At 37.9% G+C, this 26228-nt stretch overlaps 2 protein-coding genes across 4 annotated transcripts in view; both read right to left on the bottom strand.

Moving 5' to 3' along the window:
• The window catches only part of FGF18 (fibroblast growth factor 18), a 650869-nt gene that overhangs the window by 407613 nt on the left and 217028 nt on the right, over positions 1–26228 (bottom strand). The window lies entirely within an intron of this gene.
• Positions 1–26228, bottom strand: part of RANBP17 (RAN binding protein 17) — a 242905-nt gene that overhangs the window by 113143 nt on the left and 103534 nt on the right. For 2 of the 3 annotated variants that reach the window (XM_042464644.1, XM_042464725.1), the window contains exon 15: positions 1065–1138. The exons of the other annotated variant lie outside the window; for it this stretch is intronic. In XM_042464644.1, coding sequence (XP_042320578.1) covers positions 1065–1138 — 74 coding nt within the window. The remainder of the gene's footprint in view (positions 1–1064; positions 1139–26228) is intronic. 3 annotated transcript variants of the gene reach the window in all.

The raw sequence follows: 26228 nt of genomic DNA, 5'->3' as shown, positions 1-26228 counted from the left end.
CGGCAACTGCACACTGAGGCCCAAATCTGGCCTTTCCAAGGTGTAAACAGGAGCCGCAAAAAGCGGCTCCTTTTTGTGCCTTGGAAAGGGCGTGATAGCCGTGGCTATACAGCGCTCCTTTGGCATTGCATTGTGCCAGATGAGCGCTGTGACATTGTGCACTCTGTGGTGCTGTGCACAGTGTCATGGTGCATTGGGGACAGAGCCGTGGCATGCATTGTGTAGATGCTACGCCTGGACTCTGCCCCCGTGCCAGCCCAAAGTGCCGGTCTGCACAGGGCCTTAGTTCTTCAAGGGAAGGACTTAACTCAGCGTAGCAGGGTGATTTGCAGGAGGGATTTTTGTCCTTGCAATATTTTATGAATAGCATTTAAAGTAAGATAAAAAATGACCAGGAAAACAGTTAACCAGTGGAGGAATCAGTACAATCAAGCTCTGTCATGAAACTTGAGGAATACAGTGGTACCTCGGGTTACGAAATTAATTCGTTCCGCGGCTAATTTCGTAACCCGAAAAACCTTCGTAAGCCGAATTGCCATAGGCGCTAATGGAAAAAATAGCTCTCTGCTGCCCTCCGGTGGCGGCCTTTCCATTTAAAACAGCGCCGGGGTTTTTTCGTAACCCGAAAAAACCTTCGTAAGCCGAAACAATAAATCCCTATGGGATTTTTTCGTATCCCGAAAAATTCGTAAGCTGGGTAATTCGTATCCCGGGGTACCACTGTACTCTTCCCTTCCTTCTGCAGCTCCCTTCATTGCTTGAAAACTGTTTCCAAAGAGCTTCCCAGCTCTCCACAGCTAGTCATGGGAAATGTGGGGGCTGCAGTAAGAAATGGGACTGCTTCTCCCTCTTGTTCCACTGGATTTCACCATCCCATTAGTGGAAGCCCCCTACTGGAACAAGCTTTGAAATGTATATGGACTGCATGCAAACATCACATCTCAATTTAAATAATAATAATGATAATTATAATAATAATAAGTATTTATATTATATTCAATGTTTATGTTTTAAACCTTTGAGAAGAAACACTGCCATGGAAAATAATTTAGATACAAACTCACATTTTTGCCATAAATGTTTCTAGAACTTGGTTGTCATCTGTTATTCCCAGGACTTCTGACATTCGAGCATAAACCTGAAAGAGGGGGAAGAAAATCCAACAATGGCATCTTAATGACCCTCTATGGTTCCAAACGTTTACTGTTCTACAGAGATTGCAAGTTAACTGAGTTTTCTGTCATTCAAGTCTATTTGAATGTAGTTGTCTTAGGTAGGCAACAACCTAATGGGAATACACAAAAACTGGTGGCAGAACATTTCAGTCTCCTTGGGCATTCCATCTCAGAACAGCAGTGCTTGAACAAAAGAACTACAAAGGTAGGTTAGAAAGAGAAACAACAGAATTGGAGTTCATCCATAAACTACAGTCCTTCAGCAATGGCTTGAACAAGGATAATGGCTTCCTGGCTCACTACACACATTTTAAAACTATTTCACCCCATCCTCAGTGGGACATCCTTTGTTCATTTATCCTTCCTACCTACAGGCTAGTTTCCAAAGCCAAACTGTCATTTCATTTCCATACACAATGGCTAGTTCCCAATGTCTTGTTCACTAACAACCATAGTCAAAACTGGACTTCATTTCCATACACAAAGGATTTTGACTTTGAACTGACATTCTCACATACCAATGGCATATATATGTCTGGCCCTGGTTTCCACTCCACTAAATGTATCTGAGGAAGTAGACTGAAGTCTACATAAACTCATGCTGCCAACTTCTTTCTTTTACTCAAAGATGCTACAAGATCTCTCTACAAACTAAATTATATATTGTTGTATTCCTCTTTCACTCCTCCTACTTTATAATCTACATAGTTAAGAATCATTACACAGTTAAGACAGCAAATAATTTTTTCTCTAAGCAGACACAAATGGATGGACAAATAGCTACAAATGAAGCATAAGCTAATAAATGCAGAGTGAATCTATCCATATATAGTCAGAAGTAAACCTCAATTCCCCGGGACTTGCTCCCTTGTAAACACAAACAAGATCACATCCTTGGTGTCACACATTTGATGTTATTGGAACTTTGCTTTGCTTTGGACAGTATGTTAAATTCCAGGCTCTCTAACCTAATTGTCCTGTTTTTCCCTGCCCCCCTCCCCGATCCTTCATTTTCTCTGTTAAAATCTCTTATACATGCTCTCTTTGTGAAATTATAATCATGTAATTCAAGAAATGAACCATTCTGGTACCAACCTTTGAAGACTATTCTACAATAGAACTGGAATTTTGACTACATCTCGGCACTGCAACTAGAACACCTAAAATTCTTTCAGATTTTGAGAAGTCTACCCCAACTTCTTTATAAGTTATGCTTGCCTCTTGTAAGACCACCACTGAAATTTTGATATGAAAGTTGGTAATGCAACATGGATGACAGCCAAAGTCTTTCTGTCCGGTTTGGAGGCATCTAGCACAATGTTCTGATGAGTTATGGCACCCATGAACACAAATCCATGAACTCTTCTATTATTACCAATTTTAAACGCCTCCACATATTAATTTATTTGTTCATTCAATTTATACACCTTTCTCCTGCCAAGGGACCAAGGCATCATATATCAAAAAGTTATGCTGATTGACAGGTTTAGTGTGAATAAGTAGAATTCAATGTAATTATTATGTAAATATTAGGGTAAGTGGTATGTGGCCTTCCAGATGCTATTGGATTTGCACCCCCATAACAACCAATCAAATTAGCCAATGGTGAAGAATTAGTGTAGCTGCAGGTCCGTAGATCTAATGGTGTAAATATACCCCATTCCTGCACTAATGTAAAGTTTCTTTGTTGTTTCTGTTGTGTGCCTTCAAGACATTTCTGACTTATGGTGACCCAAAGGTCTATCATGAGTTTTCTTGGCAAGATTTGTTCAGAGGGTGTTTGCCTATGCCTTCTCCTGAGGCTGAGAGCATGTGACCTGCCCAAAGTCATCCAGTGGGTTTCATGGGCGAGTGGGAAATCGAGCCCTAATCTCCAGAGTCACAGTCGCCATATATCCCATTTTCATCCTTGCACAAGTATCGTATCTAATGGTTGGATTCTGCATAAACTATTTCATCCCATATCTTCATACTAGCTATTGTTTTGCTATTATACAACTTTTAGAACACACAACCACTAAGGAAACACCACTGCCCAATATACATTTGCTGCTAGTATCATACTAGATAAAGCTTATGGTCTGATTCCAGACTCCTGATATCAGACTTTGAAGTTGGCAATAATATCTTTGATGTCCTGGGTGATTTGGTTGAAATTATAATAGCCAGGTTATGGTTATGAAAGAACAGTAACATCAAAATCAGGGGGAAAACAAAGTTCTGCCTTCCAGCTGTTCAGCTTAATAAGTGGGGACCCTGCTAATAAGTTTCCCTGGGGAGTCTAGCTGGATGGCCCACTTGGTCTGCATGCACATCTTATGACTGCATGCCTTCAAAAGTGCCCAGAACAATTAGCAGATGGGTAGTAAATATTTAACAATGCCAACATTGTCTCCATTATGTATAAAGGAATGATCCAACTCTACATACTTTATATACAAGGAGCACATGATATGTAATATTATTTCTATCACAAATTAGATTTCTGTTTATGTAGAATCAGTTATGGGTTTGAGTGACACAGATGTTTCAAAAATGAAAGTATCACTACTTGAATACAAATCTTTAAAATAAACAAATAAGAAAAAAATCCATCTTAACTATTTGACAGTCCTTAGTCTGCAACAGATTTCATAGCAACCAGCTATACTTACATAGTTTTTTTCAGCGTTGTGCACATTTAAAAAAAACTCTTTGAATAACATACCTTAACATCCACGATTCATATTAAAATGAAAAAAAAACAAACACGAGAGAAAGAAGGCAAAAGGCCACATAATCTGCTAGTATTTTCTTTTGTTGCTAATTAGCATTTGGATCAGAGTTTAACAAATAGCCTGGGATAGATGTCAAACTTAACAAAGAACACTCCTTTAATCCACAGTTATCCTTGTAGCCTTTTGCTAGTCCTTTCATCATGCATTAGCTTTGATTCCTATTATCCCATCAAGATCTATGTCAACAGTTATCCCTAGGGATGTCCTTCAACTGCTAGAATCTTGACAGCTAAGCCTGAGTGCTAAACAGGATCATTACCTCTTAAATCTATTTATCTGAACCACTGAATAAGCACATAGAAAAGCTTATTAACAACAACAATCTGATTAGTCTTCATATGTGACAGGGTCATTTAAAGTAGCAGTATGGGTAACATAACTCAGTCACATGTTATGGAAGAGAAAAGCCAGGTCAGAGGCACTGAAAAATTGGGAAACAAGAGAGAGATCCTTTATCTGAAATGCTTGGGACCAGAAGAGTTTTGAATTTTGTAATTTTTTGGATTCTGTAATGTTTGTATATACATAATGAGATATCTTGAAGATGGGACCCAACTCCAAACATAAAATTCATTTGGTTCATTTACACGTATACACTTTATATACAAAGCCTGATGGTAATTTTATATATTTAAAAATATTTAAAAATATAAATATATACAAATATTACACACACACACACACACACACACACACTATTTTTAAATAATCTGTGCATGAAACAAAGTTGGTGTATTTATACTGAACCATCAGAAAGGAAAGGTGTCACTATCTCCAACACTCATGTAGACACCTTTGGATTTTAGATTTCAGAATTCTAGATAAGAGATAAGTGACTTATACCAGCATGATCTAGGGGGACACCATGGTTGCAGAAGTAAAAATTAAAAACAAAGCAAAATAGAACAAAGCCCCAAACAGCAAAAACATAAAAATTAGTTCAGAATGTCAAGGGCCAAATGAGAAAAAAAACATCAACAATAAAGAGGTATCCAGCATTTGAGGTGGAAGAAGGCATGAAAGATTGTTTGGTTCCCTAAAAAGGAGCAGTTTTGGTAAGAGATGATGATACACTGCCACATTTTAAATGGGTCTCATGTACAGTATTCAAAATATGAGCCCTTCACAGATAGTGTTCCTTAGTTAGAGATATGGAATTGAACCTCACTTTTCTGTTAGGGATGCAGTTGAGATGGAATGTGCTTCCTCCCACTTTGTATCCAAATCCCAGCTGCTGCTTCAGTTGGTTGCCATAATTATCTTTGCATAAAGGCTTCATTAACCTAAGTCAAAACTCTGTATATATGATCCACATAGTCAGGAGAGAAGACTATGGAGCACACAGACATGACGTATACAGGCTAGTCAAATTGGGACTGAAAACATGCAGATATGAGGTAGAGAAGGGGAGCATGGCCACAAGGTGCAATCCCTACCCCAGTTACAGCTCTATACTTCCTACCGTTCTACGATGTAGACTCTATTCATTCATGCAATTCTCAGTCAGTGGCAATTTCATGACTACCATCCACATTATTTGCCTAATTTGAGGCAAAAGGGAATCAAAAGAGAAGACTAGACAAAATCCACAGCATATTCAATACTTAGCAGAAATATAACACAAATTAAAAAACAAAAACAAAATACAAATGTCTGTAACACTTGCACAGGTATGGGGTTACAATATTCTCATTCAGGGTTAGAACCCCAAATGCCACCACGTACCAAGTCCTTATGGAACAAGTAATAATTAATAGTCAGTTGAAACCAACATAAGATTTGTCAACTAATTGTGTTCAAATAATTCCTACAAATGTTTCCTTTCTAACAGGATACTGTATGATCATGAGGTGAAGTGGTATTGTTTCCAAATCAATTCGGTGCTAAAAATACTACAGTACTTTGTAACATTATAGGCAAGAGAACATGCTAACCTGCTTGCTTCAGTAAGCCAAAAGTGGTGGCTGTTTTTGTGTTTGCTATACAAAGAACAGAGCAGACAGGGAGACATATACATCCAGTTTCTGAGACAAAATTACACAAAACAGTGTATTTTAATTTAATTTTAGGTAGAGAAAATGTGTTATAACCATTATAGAAATTAAAGTTTCCCTACCATATTGTTCATATAATCCTTTGGCCCTACATATGTTTATCTAAGAAGCAAGAGCTAATTATGTCAATCTTAAAATGTGAAGCATATTATAAAACTGGGAAACTGAGAATGGGGTTCCTAAAGGTTGTATGGATATATAATGACAGTTGGAGAAATTCAATAACAGCTCTGTATGGAATGTACTCAGAAGCACCACATGAAACAAATTAAACTACAACAATGAAACCTTCACACTGTGCAAATAAGAAAATACAGAAAGTGTTGATTCTATATGTTTTGTAAAGGCTATAATAATGAATTAAAATTTGGGGCAGTGAATCTTCACAAAATTACACAAGTTATTACCCAGAGGCATAACATAAATGCTTCAAATCTTACAATTTCCTAAACTTTCTTTAGGTTCTGCTGCAGAAAACCAGCACTGACACAACATTAAAACACTTTGTCATGAAGTAACTTGGGGCAGCCAAACATTTATTCCATCTGAAAAGACTAGTAGAGCTAGCTTTGCTACAAACACTGGAGAAAACACCCTTGTTCATATTATATCAGGGTTAAACATAGTAGTATTCTTCATATATTCAGAACTAAACCTCCTATATTATTATTATTATTAACCTTTATTTATAAAGCGCTGTAAGTTTACACAGCGCTGTACATACATTTATTTTTTTTTTAGCCAGACGGTTCCCTGCCCTCAGGCTTACAATCTAAAAGACACGACACAAAAGGAGAAGGGAGTGGTGGTGGGGAATAGGATCAGGTCCAGCAGATCTTTTCCACCTCCGAGGCCTGGACCAAGGCAGATGGACTGGAGGAAGGGCTTGGCTTCTTGATGGATGGTTAGAAGGAGGCTTCCTGGGTCAGAGAGGGGCTCACCTCTGGGAATGCTTCTCTAAACAATATAGTCTTTAATTCAGTTTTGAAACTGGGCAGAGAAGTGATGAGGTGTGCATGTGGGGGAAGAAGGTTCCAGGAGTAAGGGGCAGCAAGCGAGAAGGGACGAATTCGGGAGGGGGCAGTGGTAGTCCTACATTGTGACAGGAGACCCTGACTACCAGAGCGGAGGGTGCGAGTAGGAATGTAAGGAGAAAGAAGGTCAGATAAGTAAGGAGGGGCCAACCCATGGAGGGCTTTGAAAGTCAGTAACAAAAACTTGTACCGGATGCGAAAGGGGAAGGGGAGCCAATGAAGGGAGGATAAAAGAGGAGAAACATGGTCAAAGCGGCGAGCGGATGTGACAATACGGGCAGCTGAATACTGGACAGATATTAAAGGATGGAGGTGTGAAAGAGGAAGCCCTGTTAGAAGGAGGTTACAATAATCTAGTCGCGAAACCACTAGGGCATGGACTAGAGTCTTGGCAGTAGAGATTGAGAGGAATGGACGGATCTTGGCAATGTTGTGGAGAAAGAATCTACAGGTCTTGGCGGTGGCCTGGATCTGGGGAATAAATGACAGAGAAGAGTCAAAAATGAAGCCAAGACTGCGGGCTTGATGAACCGGTTGAATAGAAGTGTCGTCGACAGAAACAGAAAAGGAATAATGAAGGGTGGGTTTAGGTGGAAAGACGAGAAGCTCAGTCTTAGACATGTTGAGCTTCAAGCGCCGAAGCCGCATCCACTGAGAGATGGCATTCAGACAAGAAGAAACTTGCTGTTCAAGCCCTGTCGAAAGGTCAGGGGTGGAGAGATACAGCTGAGTGTCATCGGCATACAAATGATAGGAGAAACCAAAAGAACTGATGAGTTTACCTAGAGACAGTGTGTATAGAGAGAACAGAAGGGGACCCAAGACAGAGCCCTGGGGAACTCCAACAGATAGCGGAACAGAGGATGAAGTCTGACCACCCGTGACTACTGCAAAAGATCTATCTGACAAGTAAGATTTAAACCAGTCGAGAGCAGAGTCGGCGAACCCAAGGTCAGAAAGTAAATCGACCAGGAGACAGTGATCAACAGTGTCAAAGGCTGCAGACAAATCGAGAAGAATGAGAATAGAGTAGAGGCCGTTTGCTTTGGCCCGCAAGAGATCATTTGAGATCTTGGTGAGGGCTGTCTCTGTAATCTCAAATGACTGGACTAACTGATTGGGCTTATGGAAATTGCAGTACAAACGGTCTGATTGGTACCAAATTGAATGCCCCTGCATCCATTAATGCCATCTCTCAGTTTAGATGCAACTTTTAGGCACAGAAAATTAGAAAACACGATAGACATACTTTATTAAATAACTTGGGACAGTCAAACATGAGAATGGCATGTGCATGTAATAATAATAACTTTTTGTACCAAAATAAAAAGTAGCATCATGACAGGAGTGTATGAAAAAGAATGCACTCCTGTCCATGCAGAGACAGCTAGTGTAGTAAAATGTTTATAGTTCTGGACACAAAGGCCTAGAGTCAAATCTTAATTCAATTGTTTTATGGGTAGAAATAGCACTGACAGAAATAAATATGTTTAAAATACATTCTCAAAAGGGGGTGGTGGGAAAAAACCTTGAACATAGAATCAAGATACAAGGCAAGTTTTATTTTATGGGCAACCATCCCGAGTACGAATAAAGAATAAAATGAGAAGCAATGTTTTGAAAAGAAGGATGCCTGCAAATATATTTTTCCAACATCTTTGTGATGTGTTACAGGGGTGAGAAAGGTGTATGAAGCTGATTAACTCCAATTATAATTATGAAAATGCCCTCATTTTACCATGATAGCCTTCTTCAATCAAAACCAGTCCATCTCTAGCTAATCAACAGGATTTACATTAACCCTTTCTGTCTTGTGAAATAAAACAATGTAAAAATTAGGGAAACAATGGCTACATAAAGTCAAATAAAGAGCACATAAGATTATAAGGAAGTGGTCTCCAGGATGCATCAGCTCAAATGAAGGGAATAATTAGGATCAGATGCTTAAGTTGATCTTCAGGAGTGCATTTAGAAGGCCCTATCCTATAAAAGAAACTCTGGCCTGTTACAGACTGCCAAAATAAAGCTGCTTCGGGTCTCTTTGGAGGTATGCTATTTAAATGATGCATGGGTCCTAAGAGTCCAGAGGTCATGCCAAAGCCACACTCCATTCCTAAGCACCGGAGTGCAGCTTTTGGTGCAGCTTCTGGATTCTTAGGATGCATGCATCATTTAAACAGCATACCTCCAAAGAGACCCGAAGCAGCTTTATTTTGGCAGTCTGTAACAGGCCTCTGTGAATTTGGTCTGCAGTTGTGTGGAAATATATCATGCCACAATCCAAAAACATTCTGAGGATCTTAGGGAAGCAGATATCACTGCTTCTCAGTCTAGAAAGGGTTACAAAATGATTTCTAAGGTTTCTTTTGGGTTTTTTTTTTTTTGGGCTATATGCCATGTTCTAGAAGAGTTTATTCCTGATGTTTTGCCAGCATCTTCTCTGAAGATGCCAGCCACAGATGCTGGCGAAATGTCAGGAATAAATTTGTCTAGAACATGGCCACATAGCCCTAAAAACCCTCAAAAACTATGATTTCTAAGGATTTGGGGCTTCACCAATCCGCAGATAAGATGAGAGTTCATGACTCAACAATACGGGTGAAACAAATATTTGCTGTTACTCACATTCTGGTTGGAAAATGAGTTATCCAACACTCAGGAAAGCTGGCTGGCAAGAGAGGCAGGATTTCTGCATATTTTCAGCCAGTACTCATAGTGTTCAGGAAAATTATTCCCTGCACAAATATATATAGCTTTTCTGCACAAAACTACACATGACTACCAGTCTTATTTTATGCAATATTTGGATGTCCAAATATTTTGACTTTTACTAACAACACCTATCCCTGCCCATTAAATTTATTGTAAACAAATCTTAAAGGAATTGGAACAAATTATCATATGTGGTGGGCCTGTCCTAAAGCTAGAAGGTACTGGATAATGGTCCATAAAATAATAGCCAATGAATTAATGATTAAGATCCCTTTCACACCAGAGGTATTCCTATTAGAAATGATTGATAATGATACAGAAAAAGAATATGGTAGACTGGTATTTTACATGTTAACAACTGCAAGAATAATATTTGCTAAGCTATGGAAAAAAGAAGCAATACCAACAGCAAAAGACTGGTTAATTAAATTATATGAAATGGCTGTGTTAGATAAAAATGACCTGTTGGATGAGAGGAATGACAGAAGAAAAAATTTAAAGTGACTGGCATATACTGTTTAAATATTTGGAAAAATACTGGGGCGATCCTTTGGTTATGGTTTTCAAAGACTAAAACATAAGGATGAATGTGTACAGCAATAAATTATATAGAAACAAATAAAAGCATATACTATAACAAAAGATAAGACCAAAAAATGGAAGGAAAAGAAATTTATAAAGATTTACTATATCAATAATTAAAGATAAAATAGGAGTATTTACTTAATAGTAGAACTGAACAAATAATATTGGAAATGAGATAAGACAATGATAATAGATTTAAGGTATGATCAACTAGAAAGGAAGTCAATTTCTATGTTGCTGTTTTTTAAAGCGAGAAATATTGTTTGATGTCATCTTATATATGTTATGAAAGAATGTCATGTCTGAGTTAGATATAAGTTATATGTATATATGTGTAGTGTCAATGTAATTATAAGGATTTGCGTTGATGTCAATACAAATATTTTAATAAAAGGAATGGTTATAATCACTGGAGCTACCCTGTCTGTTGAGAAAGCACTACAATCCCCCTCATCCTGTCAGAGCACAACAGAGCCAAGCCTCCAGAACAGCATACTCTGAGGAAAGCAGAGAAGGAAGTCTTCACCCCATCAGACAGCCCACTGGTGTCATTGAGAAAGATAAGCTACCTTAAATTGAAGCAGATCACTATTGCACCAATTGCTGAGCTTGTAGATAGGAGACTTTTCAAAGGCTATCTAGTGCTGCCAGGGATTAACCCTGGGACCTTCAGCATAAAAGACATGTGTTCTACCACTCAGCTAGGTTTTAAAAATTCATGACTTGTTACTGGGCATCCTTGATCCAGAATAATTCCAGAATAAATGCTATGGAAAGGTACTATATTCTTTTTTTACCTTAAATGCAGATCAACATTGTACTCATACAATACAGGGATGTGGTCGCTTAATGGTTAAGACACCAATTCTGACAATTGGAAGATTGGAAGGTTGGTAGTTCAAGGCCCGACTACCGCATGATGGTGTGAGTTCCTGTCATCAGTCCCAGCTTCTGCTAACCTAGCAGTTCGAAAGCATGCAAATGCAAGTAAATAGGTAGCACTTTGGTGGGAAAGTAACAGCGTTTGATGCAGTCATGCTGGTCACATGACCACCGGAGTAGTTTTCGGACAATGCTGGCTCTTTGGCTTAGTAACGGAGACAAGCACCACCCCCTACAATCAGTTACGACTAGACATTCATGTCAAGGGACTACCTTTACCTTTGCCTTAATACAGTATCACTGGAACATTATGTCTTCTTGTTGTTCTGTCCCTTGATATTGGTATCATAAAAAGTGATGTATGCAATTGCAATAGGCTAGCCAACATTTTAATAGGTAATTAGGATGTTATTGTAAGATTATACATTTAGCAAATCAGCAATACAGCTACCTTTGCTCTATATATTAGACGTTTAGCAGAGAAATATTATCACTTCAATCTGAAAACGCAGAACTGAGTTTGTGCCTATGCATAGAACATATAGATGTTGTCATCCATATGGAAAATGTACTTAGCGGTGGTGGTGGTGAGACAAGAATGCTGCAACGGAGGTTCCATGTGATATGCTTCTGGACCCTGCATATGCTGCCAAGTAAATATTTTTTTTCCATCAATGTCTGAGAATAGACAATATGTGCTTTACTTCAGCCAGTCTCTTCCTCCTTTGAGCTGACAGTTCTAACATGTGCTTAGCAAGGAAATCATCATGTGTGACAATACATATGCAGCCTACTGTTGCTACATGCACGGTTTCTGGATCAAGGCCTTTGTCTCTTAAGTTGTGTAGCAGAATCCCTTTTGCACATTTATATCTGAGCTGGGGGGGGGGGAAGATGTGGAAGATACACCACAGCTAATACTAGCAATCTGAGCACGACTCTTTGGCAGACCAGAAATAAGATAATTGTTCAACATAGGCTGGCTTTTTTGAACTACTGGAAGCATTGCCTGTAATTATAGACATCTGTCATTGCTAGCCACTCAGTAGTAATCCTGACATCAGTATACAACTATAACACTAAACTGCCTCCAGGCATAGTAATGGAGGCCAGATACGAAAGGCGGGCAATAATCTGCCGCATCCAAACTATCTGTCAAAGGTTCCCAACCACAAATAGCTCTTACATTTTGTATCCTTAGGATAATATGTTGATTTATTTTAGATCTTCTAATATTTACAGTCTAGGCCCTCTACTAAAATAAAGAAACAACCCTTTGGCTAATAGAGGCAGTTGGTATTTGATATCATTTTGAAAGATCATAGCTCACCACTCCAATGTTAAACATTGCCACCCATTTTGAACATGCCCATCTGAACAATAAAAGACACCCATTGTGTCATAGCAACCAGACCTTATTAACAAAAATACTACAAGATCATTTTAAATCTTTATGTAGTTTTTAGAAAGCCATATACATATCAGTGCATTATACTTCCAACATGTAAGGCAACATGAGATTTTATGCATTTTTATTTGGTTGAACAATGAATGTTTTAATACTTGCTAGTCATGTTTTGGTAAGATGTATTATTAATTCTAGTCATTAGATTCTAATCATTAAATCGGCCTAGGGTTTCCTGTAAGAAACAATGCCTGTAAATTTAAAGTTACAGTATATGTAAAATCAGAAGAGCAACTGCAGATAAGGACAAAAAAGTGGCTGTGGGCTTAAGCTAATTAAGAATGAACATCCTTTTAATTATTATAATCTGTTATTAACAAATCAAAGACAGCTCATACCAAAAATCCAGTTCATACCAAAGAGAAACTATTAATTATTAGACAGGCTGTTAGCTTACAAGTGAGATGCATTTTAAAAACCTCCTTTAAAATACAATTGCTAAATGCCTCACAGTGCTGTAACGTGAGACAGGTTCAAATCTTATTACTTCACTGAAATTAAAACCTAAGTTTTAATACTGTTCAAGTCGAACAATGATTCCACACTTTATTGCTTTTGAAATCCCTTGATGATCATAGGAAAAAATGCCCTCGAGAAAAAAAGACTCTGTTTTCGATAAACAGAAAATACAGTTTGCACTCTTAGCCTCTTTGTCATCACAAAAAAAGGATTTAATGCCAATTCTTTTTTAAAAAAGACTTTTTTCACAAAATGTGCACCTTGTGTGCCATTTGTAAAATCAGTTCACTTTCTTTTATTTATTACTGCAGTGCGGCAAGGCAATAAAGCAGCTACCGATAGCTAATAAATTACATGCCTTTTAAAACAATTCTCCAGCTACAAAAACTTGTAACTACAAAGGTTTACATTTACATGGTACATCATGTGAAATGTCTATATTTATGTCTTATTATCCACTTTAGTAAAATCTGACCTTTTGTCTAGTAGCTGAAGGCAAATCCGAGGTTATATCTAAGAATAACATTCCCTCCACTATCTATCTATCCAATAACATTCCCATTCTGGCCACCGTAAAAGCATTATGTAATTAATTTAAAAATGGACACAAAACATAAATAATATACCTGTCAGATTTGCCAGGATTAAGGGGAAATGGTTATCATTTAATCTATCTTTTATATCAAAAGAGCATTAATTTTTCTGCTGTGCTTCCCACAAAAATGCCACATACAGGATTTCAAAAACATTTTCAATAACAATAGGAGTAACAGACACATACGCTTACAACAAATGCAGGTAAAATGCTATACGTCTAGAAATATTTGTAATTTCCCAATAAAATATTTTGAGTCAAATTGAAGGTACCATAATAAATAAAAGGGTAACCTATTTATCTGGAAAGTCACAAGAAATAACATGCACGTGTACCTGAACGTATATATTTATTTAATTGTAATACACTTAACGTTGTAACATACTTGTGTAAAGAAGGCGCTCAGAAACCTGATAATAGCTGCACTTTTATTTCACACGCTTTCCTAGATACTGTGTTTTCTTGCTATACCATATTCTTTTACACATTATGCCTTATTTTTTAGTGACTCCTGACTTCTAATAAAGTATTCTGTAACTCTCTCTTCATAAGTAATATTAAGACTGTATATACAGACAGTTAGGAATATTCGACAAATTCCAGTAAATCCAGATTTCTTAGTAGTATTCAGCTCTGATCACAAAGCGGAATAACTCTAAGCAGCCCTTTCTGCCTTGAAAAATAACACTTTCAAAAGACACTTGGAGAATTTTAACAGTATACTGCTTGTGAATACCTTTCAACAAAACTGGGACAGGCTAGGAACAACTCTGAGTACAACAGTGCCCCCCTTCCAACTGCCCTGGTATTACCACATTTTAGCATTTGAACAATTCAAAGGAAAATAAATATACATGCAATCTCTTTGCTAAAGAACCTGGTAACTGAAAATCAGAAGCAGAAGTCTCCTTCACATTAGACAACCAATTCAAATAGTTGATTGTCTCATGCATTTATATGACAAAAGAAGGTAGGTATGGTTGAAACAAATAACTGTGATGGGAAATAAACATTGCTTTTACCGGAAGGAGGAAAACATATCAAGGGATGGATAGAGAGAACACAAACCAATTATCAAGATCTAAAAACCCTGAGTTACTCGTTCTGGAATCTAGGGGGGTTTTAAATGATTTTTCCTAAACAGCTACTCACAGCTCTCCATTGGAAACTGATTCTGAAAGTAGTGGCAGCTTTTTTTTTTTTAAAGTCTGTAATAGTTTATAAGAAGAAGCTATTCACTCCTTGAACATATCCAAAGGATGTGGTATCTCATAAGTGGAGATTAATGGTCTAAATGCACCTCCAGAACCACCAAAATAAGTATACAAGTTCTGCTAGAACGCAAAAAGTTGTGTTTCTTAAAAAGTATGTGTTACAGGTAATTGTGCTCTAAAAATAACAGGACTTATGGGGGGGGGGGGGAATAGGATTAAGTGCAGATCGCAAAAAAAATTGTTATTGTTAACTGCATTCGAGTCAAACACAACTCACAGCGACCCTGTGGATGAGTTGTCTCCAAGCCGTTCTGTCCTCCACAGCTCTGCTTAGGTCCTGCAGACTCCCCTGTGACCCTCCTGACTGAATCTAGACATCTGTGGTCTTCCTCTCTTTCTATCACCATCCATTTTTCTTAGCATTATGGTCTTTTCCAATGATCCATGCCTTGTCATAACATGGCCAAAGTATGACAGGCTCAGTTTCATCGTCTTGGCTTACAGGGCTATTTGGCTTGATTTGTTGTAGAACTCGCGTCTGTCTTTTTGGCTGTTCAGGGTATTCTAAACACTCTTCTCCAGCACCAAAACACACTGCATAAATAATACAGTTTGAGACTGTTTTAACTATCCTGCCTCAATGGTAGGGAATTCTGGGAACTGTAGTTTATTATGACACCAGAGCTCCCTGAAAGAGCATTGAGTCAGAGAAGTTAAAGCAATCTTAAACTGGATTGTTTATGCAGTGTGTTTTGGAGCAGACTGCAAAAAGTGAATAAGCAGCAAGCATCTTTTGCCAGTAGTGATGAAAGATTCCTTAATTATTCTGCATCCACAGGATTCCATTGGATGTTGCCATGGCAATTAAACTGGAATCATAATGTTGTATTTCTGTAGTGTGCAAGGGCCCTCGGTGAAGAAGAAAGGGAAGGAGATATGGAAGGTTTCATGGTGAGCTTTGTAACTAGATCTTTCAACTGTATGTGCCATAAGCAATACATTCAAATGATACTCAGGGGGAAACAGACTGGCATGAAAAGCTAGCTTCCAGCTTGCTTGGGGGTATGGCGTACAGACACTAAACATCTCCAAGACATATGTAGAAGTCACGTCAGCACTCAGACATGGGCCAGCTTCCAGGTGATCCAGTGGTGCGACATTTACACGCCACACACCATCTGAGTGGCTTGAAGCCGCTCAGGGGCCAATCAGGCAGGAAAAGCCGCCTTTTGCCAGCACAAAAAAGAGTGGCTCTTTGCTGCTCCAGTTTCAGCTGGCTGCAAGGTGGATTGGGGCTGCAGAGTGTGTTCACTGAGGCCCCAATCCATCTTCGGAAAGGCCAACTTCAAGCTGCCCCTTCAGCTTTTTTTTAATCAAGTGACATTCATATGATAATGTATAGCTGAATGATGAAATATATCTTTTATTGCATGAAACTGCATCTTCCTTCCTTTATAGACTTTAACTAATATATTTATTTCAGTACAAGAAATGTGATGGTTAAGTTATGCAGCTGTTTGAGTTTTATATTGACAGCAGTTATTGAAAGCTTATTTTTTAAAAAAAACTTATCTGATCACTGCCAAAACCCAAAACAAAACCCTGCTATCTGGGAGATTTCCAGTTATGTGTGATATATGCTGTCATATAAGGCAAAAATTCTGTTTAGATGGGGAAAGTAGGAGGAAGGAAGAACATGGGGTATACCAGAGATAACAGTGAGGCAGTTTATTTTCCCCTTTTCTTCCTCTCTTCCAGAAAGAAACAAAAAAGTAGCAATGCCAGATTGGACAGTCCAGTCAGCCTTGCACTATCTGGTGCAGGGCAGGGAAACGTGTGGCTCTCCATATATTTTGGATTACAATTCCTATCACTCCTATCCCACATAACTAATGGGGTGTAAGATGATGGGACTTGCAGACTAGCATCTGGACAATCAGACATTCCCAATTGCCAGTCCCCTCCAAGCATCTCAGAAAGCAGTACACTTCCCATTACCTGCTACCCATCCTTTTAAGTGGAGGTGCCAGACACTGAATCTGAAATTTTCTGTAATTAAAAACTGCAAATGTATTCAGGAATAGGACTTACTCAAACAGAGTGGCTTAGAAAGATATGAAAAAGATGGTCCATTCAAATAAATTACATTCAAAGAGCAAGTTAATAGATAAGCAACCTGTCTCCTTCTTCATAGTTTCAGTTATTCATGCATATGGGAGAAAGTTCACTAACTGGAGGAATGTAAACATCACGCCATTATAGAAGACAATGTAGTACTGTACTTTGAAAAGTCACATCATCTCTTGACTTGGTTTCCAAATGTTAATGCCTTATGAAAGAGGACTGCAACAAGGTAGCCATCCTATATACATCAGATAGGCATCCCACACAGAAAAACAACTGATGATGCAATTGATGTTACTCAAATAATGTAGTTAATACTGTCAAAATGTTGCAGTGGGAAAGGGTAGTTAAAGTAGACAGTTTCTTTCTTAAAATGTGTAATGATGTTGAATATACCCAAAGCAACCATATTTTTCTGGCTCAAACATAGTTTTAGATCTAAAGAGATTTTAGATATTGAATGTACTGCAGTTTTCCATTGGTTAAATTGCAAAGGGCAATCTGTTTGTTCCACTCAATTTAACTTTGTTAACATCAAATTTAATGCCTGCCAACAAATATTTATAAACTAGGCTTGTTGATTTCAGTTTCTCTGAGGATATGATCGATGCTTTCAAAACAGCAGGGGTGGCTGAGGCATTCAAAACTGTCCATATGTAGACACCAAAGGTATCACAGGTGCCCCTCTTTTTTTGTCTTGCTAATGGAACATAATATATATTTATTTCCTGAAGTATCCACAGGCCAGAAGGAGGGGCTTGCCTGCATGGATGTTCTTCCTCACCATCTGAACTGAGAATACCTGCATCTTGACAAAATGCAGGCTTGTGACTAACATCATCATATTTTTTTCTCTCCTGCATTTTTCTTCCTGCTTGAACAGTAGAAGCCAGTGGAGCTTTGAAAGTTTGCAACATGTATTTTGTGCATTTTAGTTGTCCCAATAAAAGTATTGCTGTTTTGTGGATTTTGGATGTTACTGTAATTTGCTACATGGCCAACACGGCTACCCCTGGATACAGTCACAAATAAATACTGACACAGTACACCTGCAACTGATAAGTATACTGCAATATGGGATAAGGCAAAAATTCTAAGTCTGGGCCAATTAACCACTCATTCACAAACCACAAGGTTGTGATTTCAAAACCAGCCAGGGGCTCAGGCTCAACTCAGGCTTGCATCCTTCCGAGGTTGTTAAAATCAGTACCCAGATTGTTGGGGCAATTAACTTCACGATGTATACTTAGGGAGTGCTTAAGTGCACTGATAAGCAGTATAGAAATGTACTTGCTATTGCTGTAGCATTTCTTTCTTTCTCTATTTTTACCCAAATGCTCTCAACTGGTCCACTGTGATCACTCTTACGGATTTCTGCTCGACTGAATATCTCTGAAACATAATCCCACTCCCTTCCCTCTCCTGCCACATTTATTCTTTTTGAAGAGGTTAAATCTTTCAATTGTAATTTGACAGAAGCTGTCATAATAGGCCTCCATCATGTTTAAAAAGTCATATCCTTCTTGAACTAGGACTTCAAACTCATTCTGTTTTTCAAATTCTGTGCATTGGTGTACAGACATCTGAAGCTTTGTATGTTCTCGCCAATTACCAGTACTTTACTGTCCATTTTTCTGTGGATTCCATTTTCCCTCATATTCCCCTTTTGAATTCACATCCTTGCGTTTAGAGCTTGTCTTTCAACAGATGTTTGAGATTTCAACTCCAAGTACACAAGGATTTCATTTAAAAGCTTCTTGATCAGACTTGCAATATTACTACCAAACACATTCTTCCCAGTCTTTGTGAGGTGCAGCCCACCTGTGGCCCGTAATCCTCTGTCTAAGAAGTGAAGACCAGTGGTCCAAAAAGCCAAAGCACTCCTGTCTACACCATCAAGACCTCTCCCAAAGAAGTCCTACCCTGACTGCTTTTCTTCAATGCCTGTTACACTGCAGGAGTCACTGTGCTCTGATGGAAAGACATACGTCTACAAACATTTGCAGACAGGTTATGAAATATGCTGTCAGAGAAGAACTGCTCATGTGCTGACATTGATACTCAGTTCAGACAATCTGTTAAGATGCTCATCTCATCATCAAGGTGAACTGCTACTAGAAGAATCATCTATCAAAATGAAGGTATTTCCCCATACCAAAAAAGATTCCAATTCCAGCTCCAAAATTTTCCTTCAGCCCCCAAATTTCTCACATTGCAATAATTTAAAACTTTACTTATGTATTTAGATATACAGGTTAGGCATCCAAAGAAAAGGGCAAGCAGACTTACCAAGGGAATGTAAACATAGCAAGTATTTCTATTCTATTTATCTAGTTTTCACTGTCTGCAGTGCTAGAAATTTGGAGACTGAACAAAAGTTCATCTTAAGAGCAGAATTGCCCTTGAAAGGCCCTCTTTTTGCCCCTGGTGTAGCTACACCCCTGGCCTATGGTCAAGTGAAGTTGTGTACTGAGTACATGGAGTATCTTACACTAACAATCCTTCTCCAAGTTGAAATATTGGGGAAATCACTTACGTAATGTGCAGAGGGCAATACAGGTGAAACAAGTCAAACACTGTCAAATCCCAGAGTTGTGGATTCTGCAGGCCATCAATATAAGTGATGACTAGTTCAACTATACTTGTAAGAGTAACATGTCGTATATAAGTTACCGTAGTTCTAGGGATTATTATTATTACTGTATTATTATTATTATTATTTATCCCCGCTCTTCAGCCAAGGCTATCATTGACTGGATTGATGCAACCCCATAAAGTAAATTGACAGAATAGGAAGTAGTTGTGTTTTGGGGGGGTTTTACTGACACAAAACTCAAGATCCATAAGGAAGGACAGTGTAAGTTCTGGTTCTGTCAGCAATGTTTGTCTGGAACCCCCCAGACATTGGTTGTCAATGTATAGTAACCTAGCAATCTTTCATATCCTGGAGGATAGCATTACTGTCATAACCTTCATGAAATCCTGGAGAGGTTGAAGGGAAGAGATTTGTACTGGAAAAGGTACTTGCTTATCCCAAAACACAGAAATTTGTGGAATATTTGAAAGATGGTGATAAGGTTATGCACCTTTCAGATCAATGATTGCAAACCAGTTCCCCATGATACAGCAAGAACAGGATTTTATACATCGTTGTGTGAAAAAGTTTCGCTTTGATGTGACAGTGAAAACCTCAAAAATCAAAATAGGACACATTCTTTTTGAAAACTGTGAAGTACTGGGAGAAAAAACCTGTAGATATGACACAAAAAGGGATATGCACAGTAGCCCTTTCTCCACATGTGTAGCAATCCTTCCCTACAGTACAAAGATATGAAACATGGAGCAAAATCATCTTGAGGGGAAGGGAGAGAATTGAATTCTATGATGTAGCTGAGACAAGTGATGAATAATCATCAGGTGTCATTGGTTATGCTGTTCCAGATGCTAAAATATGGATGGACAGACCACTTGCGAGTGGTAACAGCAAGATTGGGTGGCAAGATGAAGGGGATTAGTATGATCCAGATGGTAAAAGATTAATCTTTAAAATCTTTGAAGATGTTTCTTGCTTTGTAGGATTGGATCCATGACCACCAGTGTTGTTCTTTTATTTCAATCCTGAAAGATTTCTCCCTCCAGAACATTTGCTATGAACAGAACCAAATACCTTCTAATGGGTGGAGGGATCTTATTTCCTACTTCTGGAGTGGAGAATGCAACATGTAGAGACGATGGAGATGGGAAGAAGAAATCTGACTCATATTAACTGAGAGTCCTGATATCCAGAAACCTTTCACTGATATAAAAGATTCCCAGGGGTGCTGTGCTGTGCTTAGAACAAAAAGCAGTGACATGATGATACAGGTACAGTTTGCAGGCCAGTTATCACAGTTATAACTAGCCTTGGTTAAGTAACACAGACATATATTTCTCATGTTGTGCCTCATGGAGCATTATATTTGTTATCGTTTTTTACACTGTATTGATCTTGGCACTATAAAACTCATACACTCTAAACAGACTTTAAAATATTTTTCTTATATATACAAATATTTTTTTCTAAACAGTGTTTCTCTGTGTGTATGTATATATGTGCACACATACACAGGTATCCTTTCAAAAGCTCTCATACTTGCAGGCACAGTTAACCTCTGATGAAGTTAATCTAAAGAAATAATATAACAGCCTCCTCCATCATTTTAATTTCTAAAGGTTTTTTTAAAGGACATTGTGGAGTGTACATACAGTATCTAAATATAAGAATCATGATCTTAGTCAGGATCTTTGTCTAATAATAAATAAGATCTAGTGTCCTCCTCTGGAACAGTGTTATATACAGATGATACACATTTAATTCGAGGAGTAAGAACATTTATCTTTAATTATAATGGCAGACTTATGGCAGGCTGACATTTTTATTTCATAGGGTCAGACTGTGGGAAAATGCAGACATCTCTATAAAAAGCGAGTACAGCAATGCCTTCACTCACTTCTCCAAATAGATTATAGCAAACACACTATACAAAAGCTCTAAATAAATAATTCAACTTTTATTTTTTTAAAAAAACAACCTCAGATTTAATGGAAGAGTTTTGACTCAGAAAGACTGCCACATAAGCATCTAGGATTACATCAGCCTGAAAGAAAAGAAGAAAAAAGGCACCATCTTCCTTTCAATCGCATCACATATATGCACTACAGTGACTGCCTCGCGTAAATGTGTAGACACTAATATGGCAGACTGACTTTTCCTGGAACAGTTGAGCATTACTATACTTATATTTTAAGTAAACAAAGGACTAAGAGAAAATATTCCAACATTTATATCTTACTGCAAGAGCAATCATTCCACGTATGAAACACTACACAGAGATTCTCAGTGCTCCAACTGCAACATTGTCTTGACTGTCTCTTTATCATCTCACGATGTGAAACAACAGACAGCAGTCAAAACAAGGAGTGATGAGTCCTGGATAGCTGTCAGAACTTGACAGATTCTCAGAAGAAACCTGCATTACCGCCTTAGCAATCTACCTTGCTGTATACCCTTGAAAAAATAAAGGGGGGGGGGATTGTTGTTCATCACATGTATGACAATGTGTATTAAACACAGGCACATTTATTTAGAAGTTCCACACCCAGAAAAATGTGCACAGAACTGAAGCCTAAACACACTATTCCCTTCAAATGTTAACTGCTGTTTATTATTACATATTTCTAGGATGAAGACAACTATAGACAACTTGTTATTATGACAACAAAATGTTCGATGAATTTTAGCCTTGCAATTCACAGTGGACTCAACCAGAAATTTTAAAGTACATTCATGTTGTATTTGAGGAAAGGCCAAGCAGTTTGTTCAAGAGTAAAATGTTTAGATTGCAGTTGTACCTGGGATTAGTTTCCACTGATATTAGTGGGGAGAACACCTGAACAGACATTTTTAGGATTGACCATTAATGAGTGCATTCTTAGACCTATATGTCCATCAGCGAAATACCTTCTTTTTAGATAATTAAAAGAACCACTATTGTATGTGCACATACACATCCTCTAGCCTGTGGTTGCGACCCCTTTGGAGTCGCCTAGGAGCATTGGAAAACAGTAGCAAAATTACAGTTATGAAGTAGCAACGGAAATAATTTTATGGTTGGGGTCACCACAACATGAGGAACTGTATTAAAGGGTGGTGGCATTAGGAAGGTTGTGAACCACTGCTCTAATCCAAGTCCTCCCTCCCTTGAGAGAGGTAGACACAGACACAGATTTCTATGTAAGAGAAATTCAATTTACTATAAAAGTATATTCACTTAGTCTCAGGAAATAAAAGCAAGCACATCTGAAAATATATTTGGTTTTTTAAAGGGTAAGTCAATTTCTTTTTTCACAAATTAGTTGATTTCACACAGGATACTGTCTAATTTGAAAACCAACGCAATATAAATTAGAATCTAGCACAAGCATGAAGGAATAACATTAACCATCCATGGGAGACAAATCCTCCATTGCACCTGTCCTCCACTGTGGAAAAGAACATCAGCCTGCCACTGATTATTTGTTTCTGACATGATTTATCACCTACTATTCTTTAAACTTGATAAAGCAAATTAATCTTTGATTGCAGAAGCCACTAGAGGTTGTCATTAGTCATGTAGTTTGGTGAGGCTGCATTCGTTTCATTTACCAGTCACAGAAAAATGAAAGCCCAGCAGCCATCACTGGCCACTTTCAGCCCTTTTCTTGGAGAAATGATCCAACAATTTATGGAATTTTCAATGACGGCCCTACACAACTAGTAATTACTCTATAATGTTGTTTCTAAAAGCAATGCTGATGCACTTATCTTTTGGAAAAATATTCCAACAGTAGAATGTGTAATAAAATAAAATATTCTATTTGAATAGGGACTGGCCTGCAAAATAAAGGCAATCAAAGTCTTTTAAAAATTTCAAGCCATTTGTTGTGACCCAAAGCAAACAGAAATAATGTAAAATAAACCCTGCTGATTTGAACAGTCTCCCCCAAATTAACAAATCAGATATTTATTTATTTGTTTATTTTAGCCAGGAGTCATTGGAAGTCTCTTGGGGAAAAAAATCCCTGACTGATTTAGTGCATGCAATGCTACATTGTCTTGAAAACGCTAAATAATTCTTTTAAAAATCATTCTTTGATGGCTACACTTAAATCCCCCCTCCCAGTGCACCACTCCTTGCACATCTTTGCTATCCTTTATGGCTCTATTATAATTCTATTATTTTATTCTGTTTTTATTTTCGGGCCTATTAATTCCTGGGGGGGGGGGGGGGGGTAAGATGGAACAATATTTCCTAAGAAAAATATGCTGAGGAAAAATCAACAGGGGATAAAGAACCCAACTAACATATTCAACAGATATGGAAATTAAAATGATGACCAACAGATTGGAAGCTATCTAAATGCATCCCCATTCACAAAATGGGAGACACAAGAGATTGCAGCAACTATAGAACCATAGCGCTGATCTCCCATGCAAGCAAAATCATGCTTAAAATGCTGCAACATAGACTTCAACCATACATGGAGAGAGAAATCTAAGAGGTTCAAGTGGGATTCAGGAAAGGAAGAGGCACCAGGAATCACATTGCAAATATAAGATGGCTAATGGAGCACACCAGGGAATTCCAAAAGAAAATCAGCATGCACTTCATAGACTTTGAATGCATACATCATGAAAGGCTATGGAATGCCCTTAAAGTCATGGGAGTGCCAACACATATGATAGTCCTGATGAGGAATCTTTATTCTGGACAAGAGGATACTATGAAGACAGAACACAGAGGAACAGAATGGTTCCCAATTGACGAAGTGGTCAAACAAGGCTGTATCCTTTCACCCCGTCTGTTCAACTTGTATGCAGAACATATTATAAGAAAAACAGTCTTGGACACAGAAGGAGGAGGAGTGAAAATAGGAGGAAGGAATATCAACAATCTAAGATATATAGATGACACCATAGTATTAACAAAAAAACTTCACTTTACTTCATTACTTCTTCCAGCGTTTTTCCTGGTGCGGCTTCCAGAGTGTGCTGGAAACCGCATAAGGTGCGCCTGCGTATAACGCAGGTGCAGTATATATTATATATTTAAAAACATAAAAGTATATATTAAATCCACTTTGAAAATGGGGAATATGAAGTTCAAAGATAATTTACTAAGAGTAAGAACAATAAAAAATGTAGTAAACAGCTAGCCTTCCAGAATCAGTCCCAAAAGTCAATGTTTAGATGACCCCAACGTATGACTGCTTTATGACAGGAGTGGGGAAAATGCAGTCCAAATTGCTTTTGGCCCCATTCCCTGCAGACTCCCTCGACTGCCCCTTTTCCTGATAAAAAAGAAAAAGTAAATTGCTTGTCCTGGAAGCTTCCAAGAATGACAATTCATGTTCACCTTTTTTGGTAGGCTGTGAAGCTCCTGTGGAGTCCCCAAAAAACTAGCCCCAAACCAATTGCAGTTGCCCACCGTAATTTAGAATTTAAATTATGAGAACAGCATGCAAGTCTATTATAGAGATAGTTTTAAATTATATAGGCCAAACCAAAAGATTATGACCATACTTTTGTGTGTCAGGTTTAAAATTTTCTATATACAAACATGAAAATGATAAAATATGTTTTGGCACGCAACACTAGCTTTAGTCATAGCATTTGTGACAGAAGCTGCTACCTGTTACACACAAACTCATGGTCATCATGTTTTGGTTTGGTGTAGTACAAAAAAGGTCACCTACATATAAACTTATTTGAAGATATATAGGCCAAGAAATTTTCAATGCAGCTCCCTCTTCAGACTATTACCCTCACTCCTCTCTTTGGTGGCGGCTGTTTTTCTTAATGTCAAATATGTAAACAACCTCTGATAGGATACAGACATTTAAAAACCAACATTTAAAGAGCCAACATTTAAAATGAGATTCATATTATCATGTGTGAAAACACACACATATGGCTGAGTAAAATCACAAGCTAAAGTTCTTCTACCTGTTGTATGTTCTAAACAAACATCCATAGTAATTGTAATCACAACTAAAACATATCAGTGTAGGGGCATAATCCAAAGCAGTTCACTTGTTTTCTGCATTATTGAATTCATACCTTCTTAAGAGATAGAACAATTATGAAATGAAGAATTCCTGCTTGGCCCGTCTTTTTATGCAGCTAAAAATACCAAGCAAGTCCCCTTACGTGAAGAGCAACTGGAAACCTGCTGGTCCATTAGAAGCAACAAGAATAGCAATAGCAAGTACATTTCTATACCGCTTATCAATGCACTTAAGCACTCCCTAAGCACTTTACAATGTGTAAGCTGCACATTTGCCAGGCTTATGCAACAATGTCAAGGGAAGTAGACAAAATCTACTGTCTTAGAGAAGCCTATTTCTCCAATGTCTCATCTCCTTTATGGTGCTGCACCCATGATGCTTTTCCTCCTGCCATCACCATATCAACAGCAGAATGTCCTGAATGTTCATAATCGTCTAGAATAAAAAACTGATAAGAGGTAGAGCAACAGTATTCCAAGATATAGAAATTAAAGATCCATGTTGTCTGGTTGACAGTACTTAAGTATTCTTATTGTACATTATATTATATCACAATATGTACTGCT

This window comes from Sceloporus undulatus, chromosome 1 (assembly GCF_019175285.1).
Source record: "Sceloporus undulatus isolate JIND9_A2432 ecotype Alabama chromosome 1, SceUnd_v1.1, whole genome shotgun sequence".
Classification (NCBI taxonomy): domain Eukaryota; kingdom Metazoa; phylum Chordata; class Lepidosauria; order Squamata; family Phrynosomatidae; genus Sceloporus; species Sceloporus undulatus.
This window is presented reverse-complemented; position numbering and strand designations above follow the sequence as displayed.